Genomic DNA, 18,063 nt, shown 5'->3' with positions numbered 1-18,063 from the left:
TCCATAAAACTATATGTAAACTACATGTTTTTGCTTTATCCTACATATTGGTCTTTTGATGTTGTCTCTAAAGACTAAAAGTCTTACACTTAAACTATATATTTTTCCTTGAGACCAAAATATTGTCAAAAAATAATTAAAACAGAACTTGCATTTTTGATCAAAAAAGGTTCTGGGAAATGCGCAGAATGCATGATTTTGCATACATTTTTCTATAGCTTCTTCGGGCCTTCAGCGGCCCCAAAACCCTGCGAACGAAATTTGTTTAGTTTTAAATATACTTTATATTACTTTTAAAACAGGCTAGTGTCATTGTTTTACGTGTATGTTAAATTATTGAGAGAAAAAATATATGATTTATTTATAATTTATCTATACATTTATGAAAATGGAATTACAAAAAAAATGAATACCTGAATATATATAGAAAACACTGATAAACTATATACCTAAGTTGAAACAGACTATATAATTGTATGCTCATTAAACCTTTTGTCTTTTTTGTTTTCTTTACTAATAAATAATTGGTGTAATTAAAAGTGGGCAAACCAGGAGTAAACCGTTTTCCCCCTATTCCCACATGAAAATTTAACTTTTCTTACCAGATTTAAAAAAAGTGGGAATAGGAGGAATGAACCAAACCAGTACTTATTTATATTTAATATATCCACTTTTAGTGAAGTATTAAAATTTAATATATCCACCTCTGTGAAGCATTTACATGTGATAAATTTAAATACAAATTAACATTTAATATACACATGAAAGTCAGTATGTTTTTAAACTTTTGTTCTTTAAGAAAGTAATTCACAAGACAAATCTCAAGTTTGTAAAATTTTAAATGTGATTCTATTTACAGAATGTGACTTATAAGATCTTATTTCAATTTAATATACAAATGGTACATGTATTTGCTTTTGTTTGCAGAATGTGAATCTCAAGATCTGACCTCTGGTATGTTAAATGATTCATGTATTATGTACCCTCTGATGGATAGACAGGAGTACCAGACAGTCTTTAAAACAAAGTACATGTACATAAGAAATGGTACAATAGTAGACAAGCCTTATATTTTGTCAGAGAATTCAACATTAATTGTTCCATATGAAATCAAAAGTGGAATTGATAATGGTGGATCTGTTGTCTTAAAAGTCATTGTTTTAGCCGACCCAAAGGTTAGTTAGCCAAGAAATGCAGGTCAACTAGAGTTTGTAAAAATTAGTATTTTCATATTTAAAAAGTCAGCAAATATTTCATATTTGTTATTTATATATAACATTTAACAGTTCGACAGTATGGAATAAGTAATCTCGTCAGGATACAAAAAAAAATTGGAAATTATACCAATTACTTGACATTATTTCTGTATTAGGGTAAGAACAATTAATTTACAGTATCCATAGTCCTTAAATTTAGATTCTGAAATTGCAGATTGACTCCACTACCTCCGGCACTTGAGAGGAGCACTCAACCACAAGATGACTGATGCAGTTCTGTTAAACTGGTTTATGCTTAATTATGCATAATTTGATTAAGTTGTATGACTTTTTAGGTTACTTCATTCAAAGGGCTAGTGTGAGCTCTTGCCATCATTTGGGGTCCAGCTGTGACAAAATGTAAATGAAATAGTCAATGTTCCTCATTGGTTGGAAATCAGCCAACACTCAACTTTGGAGCTTGTTGAAAACTTGATTTACTGTTAGCCGATTCAAAGCTCAACATTTTTTAATTTATAGGTAAAAGACACAGATGTTAAAATCTTGGTTAGAACATGTCTTCATAGGACAATGCCAGAAAGATCAGTGAACAGTGAATGTCCACCTAGTGCAGCCCAGCTGTCAGTTAACACCAGCACATCTCTTGTGTTACAAGATAGCGTGATTGTTCCATACCCTAAAGCAGGCACATGGTTTACAACCCTTTCTATGTCATGTTTTATTTCTGACACTAATACAAGGTTTGTGATACATAAACTAGAAACTCCAATGAGTCTAAATCACTCACCTGGCAGTTGTATATGTATTTATTTTCAAAATCAAGACACAAGATTATTGGTAGAAATCTAAACTAAAAATCAGATTAAAAAAGGATGGTATACATTTGTAAATCATGAAAGAAACTATTTGAATATAATACCCAAAACATACATGAGTTGAACAGTTTTCTTGCAAAAAATAAAAGAGGTGGGAGATACAAAAGGGACATTAAAAATCAATAAGTTGAGATAAACTGACAAAGCCATGTCAGAAAAACAAAAAAATACAGTGAAAAGACAAACAAGTTCACAAAACACTACATCGAAAATGAAAAACTGAGCAACAGGAGCTCCACAAAAAACTGCAGGTGATCTCTTGTGCTCTGGAAGGGTAAGTAGTTCCTGCTCCACTAGTAACACCCATCATGTTACTCATGGTAACTGGTCACTCAGTTCAAATTTAATCAAGAGTTAATTAAAAAAAATTCTAGGCAATAAATTCTATAGGACTGGTGATAAAGGCTGATTCTATCCCTTTATGTAAGATTTACAATCGAAGCATTTTTGTTCATCATCTGACCTTTTTATATAGCTTTTGTTAAAACAAAAATAGAGTTGACCTGTTGCTAGAAAATTGGTTATTATAGGAACAGTTTTGTTTCATGTAATTAATTTGTTGTAAAATTTAATTTTTAGTGTTATTACTGTGTCTTGTGGAAACATAACAGTGAATGTATCATTAGACATACAATCAGATAGATGTGTAGAAGGCAGATGTAACGACAAAGGGAATTGTGCTGTTTACTTACAAGGGAGATTACTGGTGTCAACCTGTGTTTGTCATGGAGGTATGTAAAAATGTAGAGTTGTTTAGAAAGGTTATAAAATGATTCTTAGCTGATTTTGCTGAATTTTTCATTATCTGCAGAGTTAACATTTGGGAAAGATATGTGACAGAATTTTGTATTACATTATCTGCATGGACAACATAAAATGATCTTGTTTTGTGTATAGATATTGGTAAGAAAATATTGAAGATATTTGCTTCTGATATTTTCAACTTTTCCTTTATATTTTGTTACACCTCTAGCCTTTTCCTTGACTATGCTTTAAAAGTGTTTTCCCAGCAATGCATGTACTTTTTTAACTTTTAAACTTACATCTCTTGTAAAATCTTTTTAAATTTGTGTAATTTTCAATATTTTTTTTAATACTCTTTTATCACTTATTTCTTCTCATATGAAGTACCAGAGACATCTATTTCCCTGCCAAAAATTCTACTTTCTCAAAGGCTTTTATCTCAAAAACATGCATATGGACCTATCTTATATTTTCTCATAATGTTGATGTGTTATGCATATTCTATTGAAAAGTAAATACTTAATGATGATGTTGTTATTTTTAACATACCACTGAATATCTTATATGAAAACTGATGTTACTTCACAAATTAAAAAGTAGAAGTGTAGTTACAGTGCTTTTTTAAATGCCTTATTAATCAGTTAATATGAAAAAAATCTTAATAATGCATAATTTTACATAGGTGTTGAGCAATATAAGTCTTTGTTGCCTGCAGATGCTAAATAATGATCTTTTCTTTCTGATTCTTTATGAAAAAACATAATGATATTTGAACAAACTTGATTTTTGTAGTGTTTCAAAAACAATAAACAGCTGCGCCATGAGCGCATGATATGCCCGTCGTCTTGTGTGTGAATTTTTATGCAATAAGCATAAATAGTTTCTGACATACGGCGTGACATGCGAATACCCCCTTTTTTTTTTACAAAAAACTCAATATCTCTAAAATAAAATTTTGAATCAAAACCAAAAAGTATACAGATCTTTAGATTAATATAACTAAGAAGTGTGTAAAATTTTAAGCAATAATCATAAATCGTTTTTGAGATACGGCGCGACATGTGAAAACCCCCCCTTTAAAAAAAAAAAAATCAATATCTCAAAAATAAAATTTTGAATCAAAACCAAAAAGTATACAGATCTTAAGATCAATATAACTAAAAAGTGTGTAAAATTTTAAGCAATAATCATAAATCGTTTTTGAGATACGACGCGACATGTGAAAAACCCCTCCCCCTTTTTTAACAAAATACTCAATATCTCTAAAATAAGATTTTGAATCATCCCCAAAAAGTATACAGATCTTAAGATTAATATAACTAAGAAGTGTGTAAAGTTTTAAGCAATAATCATAAATTGTTTTTGACATGTGAAAAAAAACACACACCTGTTTTAGTTACTAAGTCCCGTAAAGTTTTAATCTTATTTTCACCAAAAAGTATACAGATCGTTTTACTATCATAAGAAACAACTAAGTTTCATGAAATTTGGATATGTCATTCTCAAGTTAAGGTGCGACATGTTTACGCCGGACAGACAGACGGACAGACGGACAGACAGACGGACGGACGGACACCGGACATTTGTATACCATAATATGTCCCGTCAAAAATTGACGGGCGTATAAAAACTGACAACCATTTAAATCTTAACCAATTGTTATGTTTGATGTTTGTATTGCAGGTTGGTCTGGTTATGCTTGTAATGATGGGTCTGACTTAATACCAGGGCATGAACAGCTAACAGAATTAATACTATTGACTGTCAGCCATGTTATGTTTATACCAGCTGTTATTCTTACCCTTTACAGAACACATTATGTTGAAGCATTTGTCTACTTCTATACAATGTTTTTTTCTGCAGTAAGTATTTGAAACACATTATGTTGAGGCATTTGTCTACTTCTATACAATGTTTTTGTCCCCCGCGTAACACGTTGCAGGGGACATGGAAATACCGGGCGTCCATCCGTCCGTGTGTCTGTCCGTTCGTGTGTCTGTCAGGTCTTGTTAGCGCTCTCACAGGTACAATTCTTGCCAGATTTTTTAAAACTTATACAATAGGTTAATATCAGCAATATCTCGGACAAGTTTTATAATGGTGGACGATTGACTTTTTTTAAAGAGTTATGCCCCTTGGAAATATTAGATTTATGTAAAATGACCTTTTTTGTGCTCTCACGGGTACAATTCTTGCCAGATTTTTATAAAACTTTTACTATAGATTAATATCAGCAATATCTGGGACAAGTTCTATAATGGTGGACGATCGACTTTTTTTAAAAGAGTTTTGCTCCTTGGAAATATTAAATTTATGGAAAATAGCCTCGTTAGTGCTCTCACTGGTACAATTCTTGACAGATTTTTATAAAACTTATACTATAGGTTAATATCAGCAAAATCTCGGACAAGTTGTTTAATGGAGGACGACCGATTTTTTTTAAAAGAGTTATGCCCTTGGAAATATAAAATATGTACAACGCGGGGGACATTGGTTCTTTTATTTTTTCTGCAGTAAGTATTTGAAACACATTTTGTTGAAGTATTTGTCTACTTCTATACAATGTTTTTTCAGCAGCGAGTATCTGAAATTGTTACTTGTAAACAAACATGAAAAATTTAAATGGAGAAATTAGTTGATGTAATTCATGATAGACTTTATAGACCACTTTATTATTCATGGACATTTAATTTGTGATTTATTTTTGAAGGTGTATGATAAAGAGTCATTATATTTCACCTGAAAGTAAAGTTCTTTAATCTTTAAGTCCATAGTTTTCAGCATTTTCAGGTAGATTAGATATGAGCCACATATTTACACAAAGATATATTTTACCCATTTTACATCTTTGTATATGTCATCTTGTAGCAAACATATTTTTGTGTATTGCTGTGGCTGAAATATAAATATAGATGACAAGTTCTCAAAATGAGACTATTTGGCAGTTATTGTAGTTTTGAATTAAATACAAGAAGTTTGTGACCCCAAAGCAATTATTTAAGACACAATTTGAAAATAGAAAGCACCGATATCTTAGACTCAAGTGCCATGAACATCTGAAGGATTATATTTGATAATTTTATAATACTTTTTTTTTATTGTCAAACTCAAGGAGCCAAAAAAGAAGCCTTATTATACCTTCTTCTTTAGGCTACTGTGCCATATGTTCAGTGCTTCACAGAAAAAAAAACATGTATTTAAAATTTACAAACCTTATTGTGGCCTTTATTGTACTAATAATTTTCCGAGTACTAGAGTAATGTTATTTTTATATATTTTAGTTTTACCATGCCTGTGATGGAGGTAGATCAGATGAGTACAAGTATTGTATAATAAATCTTAGTGTGCTCAGTTTCTGTGATTTCCTGGGATCTGTGACATCTATATGGGTTACACTGATAGCCATGACAAAACTACCTCGTACCATTAGGAGTGTGTTATATACAGCAGGACCATTACTTATAGCCATGGGTATAGAGTTAGAAAGGACCAGTTTATACATGTTTGTTGTACCAGGGGCATTAGGAGTACTTTTTATAGCTATGTCTTGGGTATGATCAAGTAAAATTTGGCAGTTTATTTTGTAATTACATATTGACACTTTTACAGTCAACCAAACAACACAAAAAAGACATCTAGAGGTCAATGATGCAGGCATGTGTGAAGAAGTTTTAGAATTTTCAAAAGACACTTGAGTTTGAAATTTTTTGGCATGGAGACATTTTATTTCAATTTGTTAAAAGAAATGAAGTTGAAAGAGGCATTTTTTTCCAGGTTCTGAATATTAGCATCATTTAAAAAAAAAAAAAAACCAACAATTTTAAAAGAACATGTTAAAAGGACATCAGATAAAGTCTGCATTTTGTGTTGAGTTCATGCATTGAAAATGCTGCAAATGCATGCAGGACACAACACTGTCAAATTGAACAAAATTTTATAAAAACATTTACCATCATATGTTAAAGATCTTCTTCATGGATTTAGTACCAAATAAGAAATGTTTTATCCTTATAATTCAAATGAATAAAATTTTTATAATAAACATTTGCATTCATTTCTAAATATCTCTTTTTTTATAGGCAAGAAAATGTTATAAAAGACATAAATGCTACCCACCTTGTAAGCGATATTTGTTATGCTTGTTGCCAGGATTATTGATAGCTGGAGGTGGTCTCTGTATATTTGCATTTGCAGAGAACAACAAAAATTACAAATACACACATAGTGCATGGCATATGTTAATGGCTACCTGTACTATGTTTTTATTACCACCTAAACCCAAGAAACAAGGTAAGATTTGAATAATGTGCATTTTAAGACAAGGTTTTTAACATGTGTGACTGTGGCTTTCAATAGTCAGTGTTTTATTTTGCTTGTTGATTTTCTTGATAAAGCAATAAATCATAAGTTAGCCATACCATCAGTAAGTGATAAAAATCTCATGTTTACATAAATTCCCCCAAAATTCATTCTGCTGATATTTTGATTTTTTAGTCATATCTGTAGAAACGTTTTTTAAGGAAGTATTAACTTGCCAACATAAGTAAAAAAAAACTGAAGTCTTGAATTAGAGAGTTTCAAAAATATTTAGATACACTTAATATTCTTATATGTTGGGAGGCACCATAACCCAAAGACATTTCCTGAATATTACAAATTAATTGTGTTCACTAATATAAAAATAGTTTTTGTCTACAATATCTTGGAAGTTATTTGTGAAAATGTCTGTACTCAACAAATATTATCAAAACCTTGACCTCATTTTCATGGTTCATTGGTCAACTTTAAGTTTTTTTTATTAGATCCATTTCTCAGATGTTATCTGCAATATGTCAAATATAACTTGTTTGTGATAATTTCTGTACTAACAACAAATGTAATCAAAACCTTGACCTCATTTTCATGGTTCATTGGTCAACTTTAACTTTTTGTTGTTAGATAATTTCTCAGATACTATTTGCAATAAGTCAACTATAACTATGTTGGGTGTATGGAATAATTGTAAGGACATTTACATGTCTGTCTGGCAGGGTTTATCTAACCTTGACCTCATTATCATGGTTCATTGGTCAATGCTAAATTTGTTAGATTAAATATGTTTATCAAAACTATAAGTAATAGGTCAGTTAAATAAGGTGAATAGAATGAATTTATGGTGAACATTTCCATCTGAGAGGGGAAATCTGACATTGACTTCATTTTCATTGTTTATTGGCCAATGATAATTTGATTATGATTAGGTCAATTTCTCATATACTATGCATAATAGGTCAACTATATTGGATGTTAAGAATGATTGTTAGTCTTACTTGTCCATCTGACCTTCACCTCATTATCATGGTTCTTTGATCAGCATTAAGTTTTTCTGATTACAGCCATTTCTCAGATACTAGATTGAGTGTAGAGAATGATTGTAAAGACATTTATTTGTCTATCTGTCAGGGTACCTCTGACCTTGGCCTTCTTTTCATGGATCATTGATAATTTTAAGCTTGTGTTATATCTATAGTAAAACCTTGATCTTAAAGACTTTTCAAGATAATTATTATCAGTAAAGAAAGCAAGACATTTTTGTTTCATAACTATGAGGTTTTGCATTTTTTTACTTGTATAGATGTTTACACTTAATTTAATCTGGATAAGAAATAGTAACTTCTCATTAACAATCTAAATAATTGAGACACTTGGTGTCTAACTGTGAATGTGTAAAACTTGAATATACTTACAGGAAAATATGACATCGATGATGAAAACAATGCATTCAAATCTATGGTATACCAGTTATATTCTGTCTGTGTAAATTTGTTGGATTCAGGATTGTAAATCAGAAATCACTTTTAAGCTCACCTGACCCGAAGGGTCAAGTGAGCTTTTCTCATCACTTGGCGTCCGTTGTCCGTCGTCCGTCGTCCGTCGGCGTCGTCGGCGTCGTTGTCGTCGTCCGTCGTCGTTAGCTTTTTACAAAAATCTTCTCCTCTGAAACCACTGGAATAAATTTAACCGAACTCGGCCACAATCATCATTAGGGTATCTAGTTTAAAAAATGTGTCCGATGACCCCGCCAACCAACCAAGATGGCCACCATGGCTAAAAATAGAACATAGGGGTAAAATGTAGATTTTGGCTTATATCTCTGAAACCAAAGCATTTAGAGTAAATCTGACATAGGGTAAAACTGATTATCAGGTCAAGATCTATCTGCCCTGAAATTTTCAGACAAATCTGACAACCTGTTGTTGGGTTGCTGCCCCTGAATTGGTAATTTTAAGGAAATTTTGCAGTTTTTGGTTATTATCTTGAATATTATTATAGATAGAGATAAACTGTAAACAGCAATAATGTTCAGCAAAGTAAGATCTACAAATAAGTTGTCATGATCAAAATTGTCAGTCGACCCCTTTAGGAGTTATTGCCCTTTATAGTCAATTTTTAACAATTTTTCGTAAATTTTTGTAATCTTTTACAAAAATCTTCTTCTCTGAAACTACTGAGACAAATTTAACCATACTTGGCCATAATCATTATTAGGGTATCTAGTTTAAAAAATTTGTCCGATGACCCTGCCTTCCAACCATCATGGCCAACTTAGTTAAAAATAGAACATAGGGGTAAAATGCAGTTTTTGGTTTATATCTCTGAAACTAAAGCATTTAGAGCAAATCTGACAGATGGCAAAATGTTCATCAGATTTAGATTTATCTGCCCTGAAATTTTCGGACAAATCCGACGACTCGTTGTTGGGTTGATGCTCCTGAGTTAGTAATTTTACAAAAATTTTGCAGTTTTTTGTTATTATCTTAGATATCATTATAATATCTAATATCTAATACTATTTATTATGATTTTAACCTTATTTTACATGATTTCCAAAGCATCAGTAAATACAGGTGAGCGACACAGGCTCTTGAGAGCCTCTAGTTTGATTAATTAGCCCAAGAGGCCATTGTGATCCTTGCCACCACTTAAATATCCTTTTTATGTCTTTCACAATTAAAAACAAAGCTTTTCTGAAACAATTGAACTTCTGCCATTATTATAAAAAGTTTTTTTTAAACTAACTGACAAAAATTCTTAATAAAATAATTAGTTGTAATTTTTGCTGAAATGTTTGTAAAATTGTTTCCTTTCAAATTTATGGTGGTAAATGTCCCTTTTTGACTTTCAATATGGCTTCAAATGCTAAACATATTTCATATTCCCAGCACTGTATAATTTAATTGAAAACAACTGGACATACTAAAAGCAGTGTCTGTTAAACTCTCACTATATGCTCTCCCCAAATAGCAGCCATAGGCATTAATATTATTGCTGTAAGTTACAGTCTCAACCTTATTCTATGCACTTACCAAATACAATTTGAAAAAAATGGCAGGATGGCTTAAAATAAATGCAAGACATCAAAATTAGTTCCAAAAAGGGTGCAGGGCATTATAAAAAGAAAGGTTTGCACTAAAGGCTTCTTCAATTAGCTTTACGAAGTATTCTTGTTCAAATTTATTCTTGCATGATTCATTTCAGTAAAATCCTGAATCCAAGATGTTGTAAGCTAGTACAATGTATAGTATATTTTATTCATTGTTGCCTGCATATTATATAAAATGCATAAATACAACTACTTTTGGAATTCTCTATGGAAAGTATAAAGGTGAATACAAAGACATGTTTTTCTTTTCTTATTCTGTTTTATTTCTGCTAGCTGAAAGCTTAGTTTACATTCATACCTGCATACCTTGTATAAAAATATGTGATTGTTATGGTTTCCTTACCAAAATGTCCACTAGTTTATGTAATGTAAATCTACAAATGATACTGACAATTTTACAACCATTTAATACAAAAATGTTTTATCTTCTCTGTTTGGTCATTCTTGTATTATAAAATTTATGGGCAGTGAAATAAAAATACCTCTTTGGGATACTTATTGATAGTTTACGAAATAATGTTGTATGTGTCACAGTCCTTAGTGTCTTGTTTAATTTATCTTAGCAAATTATATCTGCTGAAATAGAGACTAAATCTTTAAATGATGTCAGATATCCTTTCAGCTCAACATAAAGGGCAGTCACTTAGTATAAGGGCAAAGTCCTCAATAACAGTAAGAGAATTAAATGAAAAATCAATATAAAAGTCAGCATACAAGTGAGTCCAAAATATTTAACTATTTTTTTGCAACTGTTGCTCTTGTGCATTACCATGTTACTGTTGAAAGACTCTGACATGATTTCATGCAAATTTATATCTCTATTTACCAAAAAGAGTGATGACATTAATATGAGGACGAATATTTTGATATTTGGAATGTGATAATTTGTAAAATGTAGAAATAATTGATGGTATTAGTAATAAAATTTAAAATTGTTTTACAGCACAGTAGTATTAATTTTGTAAAATCGGTATTTACATGTAGGCATTTAAACGAGTTTTGTCCTCTTTTACAGGTAACACCTGCCTCATATTATTTGCTTTCTTTCTTTTTTTCATAAAAATCTTTCTTTGAATCCAGTGGGCCAATAGTCCCATTTTCAAATTACCATTTGTATTTCCAATTTTTAGATATTTTTTTTGCAACGGGAAACAGCTGTCTGGTTAGACAAAATGGTTTCCTGTCTATAAAAATAAAATGGATCAAGCATGATGTATTGTGACAATGATGATGACTTCACAAGTTCACACATTTATGGTAAAAATGGGATATCTATCTTCTGGTTTTATTTTAATGATACATACCTTCAAAAATTTGGAGGCAGAAATTTGATTGGCTGATATTAAAATTACAGAACAGAAAGTAGAGTGTTTTTAGATCCTTATGATCAAAGCATGGACAGAGGATCTGTATTTTAATCAGATTAACAAAATATGTTAGTTTTTTTTTGTTACCAAATGAAAATTTTTAACAGCAAAACATGTTTTTTCAATTGACAGGAAAAGCAGTTTACCCTTCCAAGGAGTTGTTTCCCTTTGCCAAAATGATATAAAATTGAAAACAGTGTCAGTAATTTGAAACCGACTTATTGGAACCAAATTTCCTCAATGAATGTTTTAGGTTCTGCAAAACTTTATTTGATGATCTCCCTTATCATCAAATGACTCTCAACCTATGATATTTATTTGCATCATGCATCATTTGTTTGAAAATATATAATTTATTATTGGTACAAAACTTTTCTTCTGTTTTATAGTGAGTACATACAGTCAGGGATACAACTTATACACATAATTTTTATATACTTGAAGATGTATGTAATATTTTCTTGTATCAGTAAATTTGTCACATTTAAATTTTCTTTTCAACATTTGAATAAACTCCCCATATGCTTCCCTAAGTACTTTACACAGAATTTTACTGCACAAAAAATATAAATTAAGTGTGCAAGGCCTTTAAAAGTGTCTCTTGGCGGCAATATTTTGAAATTATACTTTCAGACAAATATTAAAGACAGACAATAAAACACTCTATCAAAGCAATATGGTAAAGAAAATTCAAGAAGAATGAAACGCTTTCTTACAAAGGTTTTTTTTTTTAAATTTGAATGTCTAAGAGCAATAACTCTACCTCCAAAATTATTTACCTGTACCTGTAAATAAAATTTTTATGTACAAGAATTTTCCCTGACTGACAAACCCATTTTATATTTTTTCCACATGGTTTACATATTGTTTTGTTCCTGCAATTTTATATTCATGTTTGACTTCATATGTATATCCGAATTCCTTTTATTGTATTTATCGTCATGGAAATCTATATTGCTTGTATTCAGACTCCATAGAGGACACAATTAATTACTCATTAGTAGGAACAGTATACCCGAAAACTAAATTTATATATTATTCAAACATGGTATAAATTATTTGTACAGTCAAATTGTAAACTGTTACGTTAACTGTAGAATAATAAACTATTTTTTTTTTTTTTTTTGGTGGATTGTTTCTATGCTAGAGCCCTTTCTGATGTAGATTAAAGAAAAAAATGTTTCTATGCTAGTACCCTATGAGATGTGGATTAGAGACCCCCATCTTACCAAAAATGATAATGTTTTGACTTTTTTTTTAAATAGAAAATTTGTGAACGAAATGATATGAAATGCTTTCTGATATGAGACTACCGGTACTAAGCATGGTGTAACTTTAGCTAGATACAATCATTTCCATTGTTACTGTACAACCAACTTGTATATGTCAACTGTTGAAATAAATAATATATAGGATCTCATCATAAAATTAATATTGATCATGTTATTTGCAAAAATGAAATTTACAGAGTTTTTAGGACCAAGCCTTTTGTTATAATTCTTTTCAAATGTATATTGCTTATGATATTTGTATAAAATTATACAAAGGCAATAGGTATTTGATATGTGATGCAGACACCTTTTATGATCTCCAAAATAAATTCTGGAGTATGGAGTAATCCCTTTATCTGTCCGTCCTTCCAGGTATTCAGAACAAATGGTTTCAGGATGATAATTTGAGTAACTCCTGCTTGATTAGAACGAAAATTTTACAGATGGAATATATAGGGTAGGGGGAAGAAGCCTAATGATTTTAGGGTCCATAGGTCAAAGAACAAGGTCTCTGTTACTAAAAATAGAAAATGTTTGAAAAATGGTTTCCAGATGGTAAATTGATTTCTCTGGTTTAATTGGAATGAAACTTAAACAGAGGACAAATATAGAGAAGGGATTGAAAATATGTTTTTTTAGTTTGTTTCAGGGTGTTATCCCACTATGAATTGTAATACATTTATGCAGGTGAAAAATTAGCAGTAGTACATGTTTTTTTGTCCTTCCTATTACCCATTTAAAATAAAACTGTTTTATGTCATTTAATGTGCATTTCATGGAGTATACATTGGTAGTGCCAGCTTATCATTTTTTTTTAACAAGTCTAGATCTGTATTTTACTTACAGTAGACATTTTATTTCTTTTACATATAGTCATGTCTTTTGCATGACTTGTGATTATATTTTACAGGATCAAGATTTAACAGAAGCAATATGTTTTTACACATTCTACACTTCAAAATGTTGATTCTAAATTAGGATTTATAGTTTTATATATTATTTATAGAACCTGGTGTTAGTTATGGAATAAGTTGTTCATTTAAACTGAGACTTTGTACAAGAGTTATCTTGAGTTCAAAACCTACCACTGATTAAAAGTTCCAAGTTATTGACCCCTTTTTTTTTTAATTGTAATTTTTATACTAAATATACTAAATTCATAAGCAAATTCACGTTATTTGACATATGAGTAAATGGACCAATATAGATAATACTCATTAGACATGCTTTTAAAATGTTTTATATCAGAAGTGATATCTAAAGGGAGATAACGAAACTTTTTTTTTTCAGAACCACTATTTGGATCAAACGAAGGAGGGAGACAATGTTTGACAGGCTGCTTAGCAGATGATCCAAATTCTACACCTCTGACAAGTTTTAGAGACACTGAATCTCTAGAAAATCTTATTATATGATTATTTTTATTTAACACCTAAAACCATACATGTGTAATCCAATTTGCAGTTTAGTTTGAACTTTAATTAGATCTGTTTAAACAATTATTGTTGCTTATCAATATTGCTCAGATGAAATTACTTGCTTCAATTGACCTGATTTTAGATTTACTTTATTACCAACTGAGCATTTTTGATTTTAACACCAGATGACAGTAAATTCAGAAATTTGTGCATGTATTTATTAGTGCGATTGCTGAACAATTGACAAAAATGCCATATCAATTATTGTGATTTTCAAGAAATTCTGTATACAAATAATGCTTTAAGATTATAGAATGTGAGATTTTATTATTGCAAAACCTATACTGTTGCTATTTTCATAATAATAAATACATTGCAAAAAATTTCTGAATATACAATACTCTTGATGAAATTAAATACCATCTACCACTTGTAGGAATATTGATAAACACTTGTGTGGTATATATGGTACATATCTCTATAATAATAATGCACTTAGTGGTACATGTACTTAAATTCAGGATGGTCTGTATATCAGTAACTGAGTGAATAGTAAATTGTAATTCATCATATCAAACAGCTTGAATATAGTACCTATATATGTGCCAGGGTGCAAACTACTTCAGAATCGTAGGGAGTGACTTCCCTTTTTTGGGGGAAGTGGTGAGATTTAAAGGATAATTGCTCTTTCCCTTTCACCACTATATTGTTTGGTTCTTAAAATGATATATCTTGCCATTTTACTTATCCATTTAATTCTTTTTTGTATTGTTCAATTAAAGTTCAATGAGGAAAACTATTCTGTTCATAAAATATTTTTTTTTTTGTTCTAATATGTATTAATTTAATTAATTTTAAAAACAACTAAAATCAATAAATTGAGACAATGCATGCATAAAAATATATACTTGTAACTAAGGGGCTCAAACAATATAATAGAAAAAACAAATGATATGGGGTATCCATCCATGATACAACATATGTCTATTTTTAATGTGTGCTGAAAGCGTATTTTTCACTTTTTGGCTTGTTATTCTCATGTCAGCTGAAACTTGTTTTTAATGCAACTAATGAATCATACATTAACTAAAGGCAATTTTATCACTTTTTTCAGAAGTAACAAATTCATTTTGCCTAAAATCAGAATCTTTTGATGTTTTAAGCGAGTAACAGGTGCCGGAAGTGAAATAAAATTTTTCAATTTGTTTGCATAAAAAGTTGTTTCTTTGGAAATAACATCTACCTGTCTACAAAGTCAATGCTTTCACGAGTCTGAGTATCCTAGATCTTTTTTTAAGAAGTTGATCTGAATATTCTAGTCCCTTACAGATGATTTATTTTTATAGTTTTTTAATGGAATGCTTTATGTTTATACATTGTGCAATTTTAGATCTGAAATAAATAATGAATCTAGTTTGATTGTAGTTTTATAACTTTGTTTTGTTAGATACCAAGCAGTAATTTAAATTTGAGATTTTATTTTATGGCATTCTATATATACTACACAAATGAATATTTTTAGTCTTGTTTTAAAGTTCAAGTTTGACCAATAAATTATAACATGTTGTAATCTGTAAATCTTTGTCAGTGTATTCCTCATTGTAACATGAGCTGCTTTCAATGTCAAAATCACTGCATATCTCGTCATTAGGTTCTATCTCATCGACATAATTTTCATCTCTTGTGATCCCCATTTATATTTATTGTGTGTGGAGTGATTTCAATTTTTATGGATTTATGAAAAAGCACTCTTAGATTTTTCAATTTTCTTGAAAAACTTTGGTAATTATATAAAACTTTAAGTTTTTCAAGGATATATTCTAGAAAGATAACAAAAGCTACTACATCAAATACACTGGTACCAGATACCAAAATATTTTCTTCTTACAATTTTGATTAATTTCCCATACCTAATTCTAGTAATTTGTGAAAATTACCTAACAAACATATATTTCTGAACAACAGCAGTTTCTTTCATAGAAAATTCAAAAGCTAGAACATGAATATCTGTAATACACTCCTGCACAAAAAAAAAATTCTGAAGTAGCTAGCCAAGCAACTAAATATTTCTATGATCAGAAGAACAAAAATTATAACCTAGAACACATGAATTTCAAAGGATTGGAATTCGTTCATAAATTTTACCAAAACCCTTAAACAAATGTTTGCATGAAAGTTTCTTTCCTGAAAATTTTTACTAATTTTTATAATCAAATGATGGTATTTAAAATCTTTATATAAATATTAAAATATACACATTAAAATATGGTTAAATATTACATTCCAAGTATTTTACATTTCCAGGGGCCATGAAAATTTCAAGAGCCACTCATGTGTTGAACACATCTTTTGAAATACATTTTGCATTAGTAATTTAAATATTCACATAAATTATATGAAGTCCATAAACTAAAGTAATCTTAAGATTTCTTGCTATTTTTTTCCATGTCTTTTATATTTTAAAAGACTAAATACCTAGATTTTTGTGGGAGTTACCATATTTCATGGATGTAGATAGTTGAGGAATGTTATAGTTGCACATTTTATGCATTAATACTAATAATTATGTTTTTGATTACTTTTAATTGGAAATCTGAATAAATAATCTTTTGAAAGGTAGTGTTTTAATGTCCATACTTCATTGCAAATGGGGACATAATAATAGTTGGCATTGGTTTATAAACTTTGAGAATGCAATTACTCCTATGGCTCTCATATTAGAATGTTTGGTCATATGTTGTTGTTTTTCTATCTGAATATCCCAATACAATGCAATTTTTACAGTATTCATGACTAGATCTATCATACTTTTTTGGAATAAAGACATAATAACAAAGAACAAATCTCATAAGTTTTTTTTCATTTTTGGTAGAATGGTGTTTTATTACTAGATAAAATAATAATATTATCATACTAATTCAAGCCACATTCAACTTCTCACTTTATATACCTCAATTCATAAAAATTTCTGTGATCACATCTGTGCTGAGGTCTTTTTGTCAATTTCAATAACTTTTGCAGAAGCATAACCTGAAAAAATCAGTCCCTCACTGCAATCAATCTCTCTTTCTTGCAAGGGCCTGAATTCCTAACACACTAAAAACTCTTCACGAATCCTGGATTTTGATTGTTTCCCTGTGGAAGAGGTAACCAATCAGCAGTTTGCCCTATTTTTGTTGAGACTGATAAATCCTGAATGATTGATTGAGGATTTTTTATTGTCAATGCATTCAGGCGTTAATGTAGCCATTGTAGCACAGCGAAATTTAACAACTGAATTATTCTGGTTAGCAGAAGCTAAGGCCCTTTTAAATACATTAATCTAGCATATAGATAATACTTTTCATTCAACTCGTTAGCTCATGCATATTTGTAAAGAAGTTTGTTGTATGGTGATATGTTATAAGCTGTTTTGTCTTCCCCTTTGTATTAGATAATTTTTCAGGAGTCATATGTAATTTTAAATATGCATTGGAAAGAGGATGCCACTTTTCATATTTTTTCAAACATCTCACTGTAAAATGTACTTTTAAAACATTGTTAATTGTTGTTATTTATTGTTGACATAATTGTTGTGTATGATATTTAATATATTGCACTATTCATGTAATAATAAACCATTAAACAGATACATTGTTTCATAGATTGTATATTTATATTGGACAAAAATCCCATCAAAAGCAGCATACATTTTAAAAGGAATTTTAAGGTATTTTTAAAAATTTTAAGTTCCTGAATTAAGGATGTT

At 30.0% G+C, this 18,063-nt stretch overlaps 1 protein-coding gene across 1 annotated transcript in view; it reads left to right on the top strand.

The window, feature by feature from the left end:
- LOC127737534 (post-GPI attachment to proteins factor 6-like) overlaps positions 1-17,944 on the top strand; it is a 33,284-nt gene extending 15,340 nt beyond the window's left edge. The window contains exons 6-12 of the mRNA XM_052248376.1: positions 928-1,175; positions 1,737-1,957; positions 2,672-2,823; positions 4,520-4,698; positions 6,118-6,387; positions 6,916-7,126; positions 14,188-17,944. Of these exons, the coding sequence (XP_052104336.1) occupies positions 928-1,175; positions 1,737-1,957; positions 2,672-2,823; positions 4,520-4,698; positions 6,118-6,387; positions 6,916-7,126; positions 14,188-14,312 (1,406 nt within the window). The 3' untranslated portion in view covers positions 14,313-17,944. The remainder of the gene's footprint in view (positions 1-927; positions 1,176-1,736; positions 1,958-2,671; positions 2,824-4,519; positions 4,699-6,117; positions 6,388-6,915; positions 7,127-14,187) is intronic.
- The last annotated feature ends 119 nt before the right edge of the window (positions 17,945-18,063 follow it).

This window comes from Mytilus californianus, unplaced genomic scaffold (genome assembly GCF_021869535.1).
Source record: "Mytilus californianus isolate M0D057914Y unplaced genomic scaffold, xbMytCali1.0.p SCAF_1, whole genome shotgun sequence".
NCBI lineage: Eukaryota > Metazoa > Mollusca > Bivalvia > Mytilida > Mytilidae > Mytilus > Mytilus californianus.
The sequence above is the reverse complement of the archived record's forward strand: the minus strand, read 5'-3'. Positions and strand labels throughout refer to the sequence as shown.